Here is a 13358-nt window from a genome sequence, read left to right as displayed (position 1 = left end):
TAAGGGATAGAGTTTATATGACTTTATCGAGGACCCTGGAAGTTTTCCATTGATAAGGAACATGTCCATGTGTTAATTGGGAAACAATAGACGTGAAAAGAGATAGGCAGACTGATAGGAATTCTTCTAGATATTGCAATCGTTGAAGTGAAATGCTTATAAATTGTTGCATTCAATAAAATAAGTGAAAATGAGTGGTTCTTGTTTAACATTAGTCCATTGAAATATTGAAATACAAATTATGGATTAAAGTATAAACGAGATATTGCAAGCATATGTGTATTCTTTAAAACACAAAATTGGTATCTCATCTCATATAACATGTACTGTATGGTGGTTTTTATTAGGTAAAGATAAGAATAATAGGCGTCGGACGCGGATTTATAAGATAATCTTCCGGAAATACCGACTTAAGATTATATATTTATTTTTTTAATTTTAATTTAAAACTCTACAGCACTGAATAGAATAAGTATCAGTATCTACACTGTAAAATAATAATCCAGGATTATCGTTTAATTTGCGATAATCTTCGAAAAATGTTGGAATCTTGTCAAAATAAGCACATAATTTGATGTTATGGTAGGATGAATTTTCGTTTAAATGTGTGAATTAAATCCCCCGAAAAGATAAATTTCTTTGTTTTGAATTTTGGATTATCTAAAGCAGATGATATTTTCAAAATAATAACGATGATATAAGTCAATTTCATACTTATGTTTCATATTCAAGTTTCGCTTTCGAAAGATTAATTCATAAATTATCATTTTTTTTAAATTTTATATTCATATCGAAGCAGTGTTGATACAACCGTTTATGTTCAAAGATATAAAGCTGCAATACATGACCATTTGAAAGCCAATAAAATGTGAAAAATTATGAAGTTTAAAAAAATTGTATATTGACTTCCACAGTAACATTCTTTACCTGGTTGGTAGCAATGCACAAGCTTCTTTATAGACGAGGGGTACAGTGAGATAAGAAACTATGTTAATTAATAATCACTTTTCTGTTGTGTTACAAACATAAAAAGAGTTTAGTACATGTACTACTCATAAACCTTTGACATGAAATTGTCATCCATAATGAAACACATATGTTGATTTTTAGTTTTGCTTTATAAATATTTCTGAGGGTAATTTGAATAATTCAAGTAGGGAGAAAAATTACAACTATTGTTTACTCTTGTGCAAAAATGTTGTGTGAGATTAGGCTACATGTGGTCTTATTACGCGCCCCTTATTTATGTTTCAATTTAACCTCCCTGGTGGCTTATTGGACCGAATACGGTACTGTCCATACAAAGTTATCAAAATTGTAATTTATTAATCAATGAATGCTACATAACTATGAGGTATATTTATAAATTGTGTGACTATGGTCCCTTGAGGTATATACAGAGATCTCATCTTGAAACTGTATGTGTCTGCATTGATTTTTTTTCGTGTAATTTGGGATGACATAATTTATGCCCTTATCAACAAATCTCTGGTTGCGTAAGGACACGAGTTCAATTTCCCTGAGCGTTTGTTTGTAAGATCGGAACCAAAGTACGTAGATGCATGCGATATTTATCTTATTTGGAGTTGAAGTTGTCCATTTAAAGGCATCATTTCTTTACTTTAAAGCGTGGTACGTGATCTCCAGCTGTGTGATTCTCCAGTATAGATAGGTAAGTAATATCGTATCTTCACAAATTCTTTAAAGAAAGCTGATATTGTAAAAGAAATTGAATTTTTAATTTAATTGAAATATCATCTAATATAACATAACATTGTTATATTGAGATAACATCTGTATATTTAAATTACTATGACATGTAATTGTTATATAATTACGCAATGTGAAAAACGTGATGTTAAGTTGTTATGGTATCATGAGCATCATTTGTTTACGGATGCCATAATGAAATAAGCAATGGTAGGGATTGCAGATGACATCTTTCATTTAAAACACTTATTTGTGAATTTCATCATAATATCATTCTTTAATCATTATATTTGTAAAACCTAACCCGTTAAATTTGTAATGCGATCATAATGTCGATTGCGAAGCAAGGCATGATTAGAGAATTACATTCTCTCAATACATTAGTTACCTTACCTGACGTCAGTAAACAATGAGAAAAAGTCGGGTTTTAAGATCAACGTGAGAAAATGATGTTTTAAAACAGGTATCCTTGAATTGAAATATCTCAAAAATGAGCATTTAAACAAATTGATCTGTATTTATCAATTCTCAGCTAGGGTATGAATTCCCATTTTCAGAAAAAAATAATACAGAATTTTTTTTGGCTTTAATGTACATCCTTAATAAATATAGTATAAAGCAAGAATACATTATTTGAAAATGTTTTTATTTCTCATTTCAAGGTCATTGTACATACTTCAACATTGAGCATTAACCACTAAAATAGTTCACAACATTATATAAATACTTACTTACAAATATGTCGACAACTAAACACATGTGCCTAGACTAATAACAGCTTTCTTCTCCGAGTCTATTTGTGTTAATACAGCTGTAACTAAAACATGAAAATGTCACATAAAAACGGAAAATCAAGCTGTATTTTTTGTGGAATTTGGTCTGTATTTTTTAAACTGTAAATGTCATAAACGCTACATAAAGTATATGTAGTAATGTACACTGATTATGATATCTACGTACATTTCTTATTGATTTCTAGCGAATTAGATTTCAATATGACGTCATAGGATTCGTGGATCATTCAACTATTTGAATTTTAATGCACTAATTCAATATCATCAAATTATATGAATGCCATTGAATTCACCAATCGTATTCCATTCGTCTGTTTCAAGAAATGCAATTTTAAAAAACAAATCATTATGTACAATTCAATAAGGCCAATGACAAATATTTCACAAAAAATAACACTAGGCATTATGCTTTCAATTTTGGCTATTACATATAAATTGTCTCGTTTACATTAGGCTCAAATTGCATTTTCTATTCTTTAACAATGTACAGAAAATACAAGTAATATCTTAAAATAAAATTACAAACGTACAAATGTATCAGCATGATTGAAACAAATAAAACAATTAAACATACAAAACTTCTCGTGAAACAGGGTATACCAGTCACAAATCAGACATTATACACGTTGGCATTAAATTAGCAGTATGGAAACTTTGAAATATACCATAAGCGTTGTTACAAATGAATAAAAATGAGTGATGTCTACCTAAGTAGTTTTTTGTTTTGTTATTTACTTTGACTTTCGGTAGGTGGCTAAATGCCAGTGTTACGTCATAATATACATTATGTACCTTGAGATGGATTCTATGTTGTCAAGAGTCAAATGTGAAGTATCATTTACTTATTTCAATGCTTATAATAGTTCTTATGTAACATTTGCTTAATTTTATAACAGTAACCAAATAAGATTTAAAAATAACAAGAGCCAAAAGTTTGGTTTCTTAATATCCGAATACATTTTACTGTTACTGCTTTGTAATAGTGGGACAAGAAGAAATTATAATTAGATAAAAAGTGTCAAATTTTCGAGGCGATCTGCAATAAGTAAATAATTAGCATTAAAATAAGTAAATGCTTTTTAATAGTATTACACTAATATGGAATTGGTTTTGGAATATATGAAATACTTAACTTAACTCACTCACCCCTGAAAGTTCATAATGAACTCTTCCGTCTTTTGAATTAGAAGAGTTCAAATGCGTTTACAAGGGTGAATGAGCTGTACATTACCGCTGATTCCGGTGCATCATATACATGTATGTACGTGACATTCAGATATACACTTATAACAAAATATTCTCTTTCTTTTTTACTTTTATGACAATATGTCTTAGTAGCCGTTTACTACTTCATAAAATTGGAAAATACAGTATAATGATACCGCTTTCTAAGGTTAAGCCTTTTACGACACATGTCATGTTACTTACATTAGCAACATGTTATAGCAATGCGAACAGTTCAGAGTATAGCTGGACACATGCAATTTGAATTGTGGATTTAATTTCAAGTGCGTTGAAATGTTTTGAATTACGTTACTCTGTAATCTATAAAGCCTTAATGATGATGGGTTAGGGGAGTCACTAACCTTATATTATGTTTACTATAAGTATGTTTTGTAAAAGACAAATGTCATTCAGTATTTGTTTCAAGATGGGTAAAATAGGATTTACCTGACGCCGAATCCATTTCATTTTTAGTAATTTAATTTTTATGAAATTGACATGAAGTCCCAATTATTAAACCCCTGGTAACATTGAAATATGATCTACACATTCATAGCATGTATTGTTTACAACACCTCCTATAGAGACTCTCTACTGATGACGTGTTGCAGTACCCAGGAGATTCACCTCCGAGAAAGAGAGCACACGAACCGCTCATAAATATTAACCGTCAATGACAGATGTCGAGATTGGAGATCAATTGGAACATATGGAAGTCTGGACAAACACTGGTCATCCTGATGTTAATGACCACTAGTGAATACCATAATACCAATGGCTTAACGTTCAGCACGTGGGCCTAAATGTGGCCCATTAGCTGACCGTTCCCTATCACACCTCGCGGATCTTAAGGTCAGATCTCAATGATAAAATTGTTCACAATTGTATAATGCCTTATTTGAAAGTTTATCAATAAATGTATATACAGTATTGATTGTTGTCAAATTGAGTTTTCATTTGACACACAAACACGCCGCGAGCAGCATCACAAACGTATTGATTATTTGTTACGGTTCAGTGAATTCAATTTCCTCGATACGATCGTAGATATCGACACGGCTAAACCTTAATTTTAAATATATTTTGATATATGTGTTATCGCAATAATTATAGCGGTTCTTGAATCTAAAAATGTCATATGTTTTTAATAAAACGGTAACGGTGATGGCTGATAAGTTTATTTAAAATTAAAGGAATTCAAGTTAAATTGAAGTTTTAAAGAAGTTTTATTAACGTTATAGTTCTTGAACTTAATAACACAAAATCATGTAGCGGTTCTTTTCCTACAGGAGATCAATAAAATTCAAAATATCAATTTTGATGAAATTCGTGGAAAAATATGTGTTTTAAGATTTCATAGCAACTAAAAGGCCAAACAGAAATTAAAGTTTAAATAAAACATAACAAATACATATGCACGTACAGAAAGGAAATGCGTTAAATTGATATACACTTTAAAATGCGACAGGGTGGCACTCACACTTACGGATAGTTGTATTTCTAAATTGCGAACATACACAATTATGAGATTAAAAACCGCTCCAAATAAAGAGTAAAATCAGTAAAACTTACTTTTAAAGAAATTATTGACCTCAACAGTATTGCAATGAAACAGCCTATATTCATCATAGCAAATCTAAAAAGTTGTATTATTCTCTGTGTGAGAAAATTTTTAAAAACAAAAGAAATTATGGCACCAGTAATCATTCTACATCAAATAGCAGTAAGTAGAAATACAGCATTAGAAACTTGCCAACCGGTGAGGAAATTTACAATAGAATCATAAAGGTGATTTGAATAAGCCGCAAACAACAGAGATAAATTGATAAAGGTCCAAAGTAAACCTATTTGTGTTAAGGGGGATTAAACAAGGAACTTTATCCAATCGGTTAGCCGTTATCACGGGACACGCAAATAATTACAATCAATATCGCAAATCGCACGAAGGAAACACTATCGGGAAAAATGTCACTGACAATTCCCATTGGTCGAAATGCTTCACTTCAACTAACTTGCGCTGATCTTTTGTGGTATGTGGACAGGCAAAGATGTAGTAATTGAATCAGTGGAACCGACAGATGAGACTATAGACCGTGCCAAACAAACCATAGACAATTATCTATATAGGGATGGCCTGTGGTACAGTTATTTTCTATTTCCCACCAAGAAATATATCTAGTAATTCCTTTAAAATTATAACAACGTAAATGTTTTATTCTCTTATTTTGGTTTTAAGTTTTTTTCTCTAAGAAACAAAACAAAAATCATTTTGTTAAAACAACATGATATCAGTTGAGACATAATCACAATACATGCTTACAATAAGTAGGAAGAATTCATTTTAGATTCGAAAGAAACCATTTGTATCGGGGTACTACCTACCTCTTATCTATATCACCAACCCCAATATTCCATTCATTACGTAGTAACTTTTGTCTAACATCAGAATTCTTTTAATTTCATTCCCAGATCTGCCGCCAAAACAACACGGATGCAGATGTTACCGAGTGAGGCCGTTTCGTACAGGAAGCGATAAACCTTTCAATATCTTCTCCTAACTCCAGACGTTACTTTACCAAGTAGGTGTTGTAATTGGTCCGTTTCCGATTTGATGCTTTTATTACTTATTTACATATGTAACTTTTAATTACTTAATCGGGGGTGAGAAACATTTAATTACAAAATTAGAGTATTTCAGATTAGTAACGGGCCTACTGTTGACTTGAGTGTCTTGAACCTGCCATCTAGTTGTCTAAGGAACGGTTCTGTCAGTATTGTTACTGGTACAACAAGCCCGTGTGTGTGCAATTGGCAGGGTCAGTTAAGTGCAGAGAAAGTGTCATCTACCAATTAAGTAATTAGTTTCAACAGAATTTGTCAGGTCACAACATGTATGTGAACGAGTCAAATATTCGTTGTTTTTTGAGTTTGCGTATTTTACTGAAAGTAAACACAACTTTTTTTATATAGGAGGAGATTAAACAAATTATATGTGTAAAACGCGCAGGACAGTTAGTATACAGTAATATGATATCGGGGAATGATAAAAAATCTTAAACCAAAAAAACCGCATTGAATTTAAACAATAAATTCAGAATTATCAATGAGCGATCTAAGGAAATATTTTGCATAATAATGATTATTGTTATCCTGTTTTCCTATTATGATTTTGCAAAAACCCAAAATAGATCTAAATTGAATATTAATTGTATATCAATCAGATCGTAAATATATATGTATACCTTACGTTTAAATACATTTATATTTAAGTATTGATACTTGATGAATGTCTACAAAAATATCGCCATGATGTTCCTATTAAAGATGAGTCAGTTTTGGCACATAGTCGTAGCCCTGAGAGTAACAATTATTTACGCTACTGACCGCACAAGGCATGCTGGACGGGTATATAGAGTTAACTCCCATGTTGACCCCGGGGTCAGTGTCCTCCATCGGGTTTACATCCGGGTACATATTATTCATATAGTGACCGGAGTGATAACCTTGACCCGGCTGATTCACGTGCAGGTATTGTTGCTGTGACGTCATATGTTGTTGGTGTTGATGATGCTGAGGCTGCTGCTGATGAGGCTGACCCATATTCTGCATGTTCATATTTGGGCCATTTTGGTGATGGGAATTAGGTGACATGGATTGTTTAATTAACGGAGAAGTGGGACTCTGCTTTTGTTGGTACTGTTGATAAGGGTTCATGACATTTTCACCTGGGTAAGGGGCAACACCCATATTAGTCTGATTGGTGTGTGGATGGGGCTGAGGACTGGGCAACTGGGGCGAGTGCTGCTGGGGCATCCCCTGGTGAATTGATAATCCTATCCCAGACTGGAGCCCGTGTCCGTTGCCATGACTTAGCCCCCCGTCCGGGCTTAGTTTCCCACCACAGTCACTACCCAACCCATCAGGTCCACCCGACAAAGATCCCTGACTATCACTGTCCGTCCCAGATAGATTGCCTCCGTCCAGACGTCCACATTTATCCGAAGACTTATGCCTTTGTTCCTTTTTGAATTTCATTCTCCTATTTTGAAACCAGATCTTGATTTGTCGTTCAGTGAGATTCAGTAGGGCTGCCATTTCTATCCGTCTAGGTCGACATAAATATCTGTTGAAGTGGAATTCTTTTTCCAGTTCCACCAGCTGAGCACTTGTGTAGGCGGTCCGAGCTCTTTTAGTTGGTTCTGAAATGAAATCGTGTTTCAAGTTATTCTCAAAGAAAGATTTTCTTTGCACAAAGAACTGTTTTATATATAAGATGTCTACCCACAGTTTGGAAAAATAAAATAGCTTTCACTGATGTATTTTCCATTATCCTTTGGAAAAAAAATTGCCAGATCACTGTTTCCTTTATTTCGGTTGTATAAATTATATTAAAACTATTTAGAAACAATAAACAGTTGATGATAGAATATACGATTATTAAGCGGAAATTAAGAATAATAAATGATTATTTAGTGAGTTTCTGTTTAGTTAAGACTTTTGTCTACAACGTTGCGAAAGACCGTTCATTGGTAAGTTTCATATGCATCTGTTTGTTTTGAACTGCTGGGGTATTTTGTGTAAATATGCTATTAAATTTTGCTGACTACATGATAAATAGTACAATCGGTTGAAACTGCAGCTATTCGATCAGCACAATCAACAATTAGAAATAATAATAAAAGAAAAACAATTGGAAAATCTTTGATTGCCATTTAACTATCTCCAAATGCATTACTGAAATTAAGAAAAAAAAACATTCTTAACAGAGTTTTACTTTGATATTAATTACAACCTCATTAATACCTTAACATGATAGCATGAATATTATCCATAAACATATCATGGTTGTGTACGATATTTTTTCATTTACATTTGTATATTAAAATCTATAATTATATTAATAAACACTGTAGAGAAAGTATAGACGGTGACAGTTTGCCATGTTGTTAATTTACCATTTTAAGACAATAAATTTAGCTCAAACCATCGTAAACATTTATGCTTCCCAACAGAACATATATGAAAGTGAACAAAAACTAGCATTGTGTCGACAAAATGATCTGTTTCCAGGTAAATTCGTTTGAATGCTAATCGAAGATATACAGGAAATTACTAATCACACTTAATTTAATGAGTTTGTAATATTAGAAATGTGTATTTATATCTATTGGTAAGAGGTTTGTTACAATTGATGAGTTGAAATGAATGTTTGAAAATATTCTCATGGAATGGAACTTTCAGAATCAATTATCTCATGGAATAGAACTTTCAGAATTAATTATTTATTTTTTCAAAAAGTTGTAGTGATAGCTCAGTATATTAAAAGACGTATTAAATTCCATCAGAGACTATTTTATGTAATATGAAATCAAAATGTAATAAAATACCACCAAACATCAAATGTTATTTATTAATATATTACATTTTGCAGTTAACAGATACTCAAATAATTGGTGAAACTGATCACTATATAATCGTCCAAATGCTAATAGGAATAGGAAATCTGTCTGCATTTGAAATTTAAAATTCAAAAAATGAATTAAAATAATACGTTTTCTTCATATCAAACTCGCCATGTAACAAGCATATTTGAAAACTGCCAAAATTGTGAGCTAGATAGATAATACATTTAGATAAAAATATGATTTATTCTCACAAATTTTAAACAAATGTTTGAGGGCTTTGGAGTCAGACAATGAACGGTTTCTTTTGTTAGCTTACTGTTAGATTGTTAGCCGGATTTTTGTTTGTTCTCATTTTGTTTCCACAACTCGTGAACTATTTATACGTCTAATTAAGCGAAAATAAACAAGTTCATATTTTTGTGCATTAAAAATCAATAGAATTTTATACGCATTTGATCAATTTCTATATAAAGATATTCTGATATTAAATTTTCAAGACCATATTCCATAACATTTCGGAATTTTTCTCATCAAATATTTGAAACAATAATTTGATATTTGCTTTGTAATATTGAAAAGAAGAAAGTAGAACATGACTTAATTTATCCAATTGCATAAAAAGACGTCGAACATTGATAAAACGCAATAATTGAAAGTCATCATATTTGTTTGTATCACCATTAGCCTTTTGTTTCCCCAAGCCTTTTAATAGTTATAGATCATATTTAGTTTCCTTAATTTACGAAAGTGTAAAAGATTATCAATACTTATATGCAAATTAATTTCCGAATTTGTAAAAATTACATGGTATTTTACACAACCATTCGCAAAATTAATATTCAAAACAGTTGTAATAAATCTATTGTAATAAATATTGAAGATGTGTCTAATATGTTTAGAAATGTCTAATGAGTACAAACAATGATATAACATTATTAATTCTGCATTTGGTTCATGCGTAATCAGTACTTTATTCCATATAGGACATAGTATTACGAAATTATTTTCGGGACGCAATTCATGTTTTTGATGTTTCATCTTGGAGTTAAATTAGAAGTTCAATCTTTTCGATGATGGTAATGGTGTAAAGTAAATAACTTTTGTAACTGAAGAAAATACTAATTCGTCTGCTCCTGTTTTTGATAAGAGAAAAAATACCATTTGTTAGCGATGGGGCATCTTATAGTTATACATTAATGTAATATCACTTGGCATCTAGATATAGACCCACTTTTTATAAAATGACAAATTAACTACTGGTAAATCAAAAATAATGATGATAATAAATGTCTCGTTATACACTTGCTACTAGTCGATCAGAGAGAAAGCAATAAAGGGAAGAACAAACACGAAACAAAGATAAAAATGTAAAAGAAATGCGATCGGTTCGATGATAAAAGGGACTCCAGTATTTTGACTTTCGCAGATTCGATATGCATTGGAAAGAGAACTACGAAACCCTCAACTTCAGGATTCACATCTCTTATAGAAGTACCTATAAATCACAGATTAAATCCATCACACTCCCACAACCTGTAAATCTCACATCGGACATGTTTAAGCTGTTCACTTCATTGCCGTGTTAATAGTTCTAGTTTATTGCCAGTAAACGTTGGATGGGTCATTTATCAACACAACACGTTCCGGTCAGCCAACGCGTACACTTCAGCCCCAAGTTAGTGCGGTTAGGAACTCACGTTGTATAAGGAAACTTTCATATGTTGGATTTGTTAAATAAGATGTTTTCATTATAAATTATTGCGATATTTGCGGAATATTTAAACTGATTTTTGTCGGAACTATCCATTTTGTGACCATTTTTATTAGAACTAAGAAAAAAAAATTATTGGCGAAGCGGGTTATTATTAAGCAACTGGTAATAATTAATAGCTTAACATAGATAAACATGATTAATAATTTATAATCGACTTCGATATTGTTTTAAATGACGTTTAATGTTAATAAATGACCAGCATTGTCACATTTTATATACATAGTAATATTTTAACAATAAAATCTAGATATTTTGTTTGTTTATATGTTTAACATATATGAATATGTGGATGTTGTGGTCTAACTTCATCACGCTGTCAGAGATAAGTTTATCAAATACTTAAAAATAAACTTACCTGATAACTGTGATTGCGACTGTTGTTGTTGCTGTTGAGATGGTGTTGTTTGCGATTGTTGTACAGGTGATGCAGTTGGAGGTTGCTGTTGCTGTTGTTGCTGTGGATTCTGTTGTTGTTGTTGATTCGGTTGATTTTGTTGTTGTTGTTGTTGCTGTTGTTGTTGTTGACGTTGTTTTGAATTTTGTCGTGAATCTTTCATCCAGGGATATATTTCACTTTGTTTTCCAGGGAGAGCTGATCCAGTATTTGTTCCCCCGGGGGGACAGGACAGTGGTGGAACGTTATGTCCATTAGGGAACGGCTCGTTGCCTGGGTAGTGCGCCTGGGTAGGGATATATTCCGATCCATGTGAAGGATTGTGGGAACTTTGAAGAGAACACGGATAGAAGTCGCCACCAGGGGGAGAGGGGCTCGGATGCCCGTACGGTGCGTCAAAGGATGGGTATCCATTTTCGACAGGAAAGTATGCCTGGTATGGCGGTGCCTGGTTATAATATGCTGCTGTTTTGTGCATGCCTCTGTCTCTGCTAGTTAATTCATTCTCCAATCCATACGACATATTATGAGGGTTCAAATCATCGCCGGAACAGCAGACGACCTGTCGATGGGTCATGTGACTAATTATGCACCAATCACCTGTCAGCTTCTATACTCGGAAGAATGGAAGTTCAACCTGAAAAGAGAGAAACCAAATACAACTGAAGAATACAATCCACTGCCGATTATTCTGAATTAAGCCGTGATGAAAAATGCATTAATTTTGTATCGTGGTAATAAATTTCACATAAATAACCTCGGACCTGACAAATATTTTGGTCGTATACAATAGCCTTTATAACATCTCCCCTCGCAGTCTGTCTGACTTGCGTAAGGGCACTTTGGAAAATTTACTGTTGCTTTCATCAAACTTTTGCATTGGTGTTCCAATTCAATGGATTCAGAGATCAAAACTTCACCGGCCTATTCACAGTCAGCCAAACTTGTGTAAGGGGATTTAGTTTCATAAAGTCGGAAAATCAAATGGTAATTTGCCGCGTATTTTGAGGCTATCGTTAATTATTTCTCTCTGATAATCTGTACCTAAACATCCCTGGACTAGCCACTGAGTAATACCCCTGACACGTAATTAAATCCTGAAGATGGTATTGTCAGTTTGAGTAATTTTACATGAGAATATTCCCTACTCAATTATGTGTGGATTGTAGCAAATACATATAATATGTGCACGCCAAATGGATTATTTTTAAAAAATATATTTTTTTGTAATTACCTGGCATAAAATGAATAAATGCGATTTGCTATATATATCTTGATTCATAATTTAACGGAAATGTTTGAAATTATAAAAAAGTAAACAACGATATGATTTTAAGTCAATCAAATATTATATACGGAAATTGTTAATTGTGAAATAAACAAAACCTCTGTGCACCTACCAAGATGTTTACATTACCTGCGAGATGAACGTTGTTTTACACGAGATAGACCCTTTAAATACATTTATTTATCTAAAAAATGCACGATCGAGTTTACACCACACGTGTTCTAGTTGAAACAAAACAAAACGGAGACAAGAATAGGGAACGCATATCAATATAACTGATAAGATATCTTTCTTTTTTCATCTCAATTAAACCTTTCAAGAAATTTGTATATTTGTTTTATCAGCATTTCTTTTTACATGCATGGTGTTTATGAAGTACTATACCGATGTGCACCTCTGTTATCACATCACATGCAACGTGAAGCGACTCAATCAGCACCTCCCTTAAAGAAATTCGATAACTTTTGCAATCAAGCATTACGCGTTATCTAAGTTAATTGAAATTGAACAATTGAATTAAAACAACCAAAGACGGTGCTGGCCTCTGGCTTCAGACGAGTAAGTGGACCCCTGCTTGGTACCAGTTGTGGTTGTTTCGGCAACCCTTAGATGGCATAGAACTGTCTTTAGGTTGTAAATGTCAGGATTTATCACACATCAGCTATGACAGCTTCTGTCTAGATTGATACATGATAAATTGAACGATAGATTATTACGCGGGCTGTAACAGTAAATAGTAATCCGCGCAGAAAAATAATTCCACTTTAAC

General features: G+C 32.6%; 1 protein-coding gene and 1 long non-coding RNA gene across 2 annotated transcripts; one reads left to right on the top strand and one right to left on the bottom strand.

The window, feature by feature from the left end:
- The first annotated feature begins 1456 nt into the window (after window positions 1-1456).
- LOC138321845 (uncharacterized) lies at window positions 1457-12916 on the top strand. The gene is made up of 3 exons (XR_011208360.1): window positions 1457-1672; window positions 6198-6307; window positions 11494-12916. It is a non-coding gene; the product is annotated as an uncharacterized lncRNA (long non-coding RNA).
- On the bottom strand, window positions 2336-11878 carry LOC138321844 (homeobox protein HOX3-like). The gene is made up of 2 exons (XM_069265841.1): window positions 11263-11878; window positions 2336-7927 (listed from the first exon to the last, which is right to left on the bottom strand). Exons 1-2 carry the CDS (start codon window positions 11876-11878, stop codon window positions 7047-7049), a joined length of 1497 nt encoding a protein of 498 aa, XP_069121942.1. The 3' UTR covers window positions 2336-7046.
- Window positions 12917-13358: the final 442 nt, after the last annotated feature.

The sequence above is a fragment of the Argopecten irradians genome, chromosome 4, assembly GCF_041381155.1.
Source record: "Argopecten irradians isolate NY chromosome 4, Ai_NY, whole genome shotgun sequence".
Taxonomy (NCBI): Eukaryota; Metazoa; Mollusca; class Bivalvia; order Pectinida; family Pectinidae; genus Argopecten; species Argopecten irradians.
Note: the sequence above shows the minus strand (reverse complement) of the source record. Positions and strands in the feature narration are given on the sequence as shown.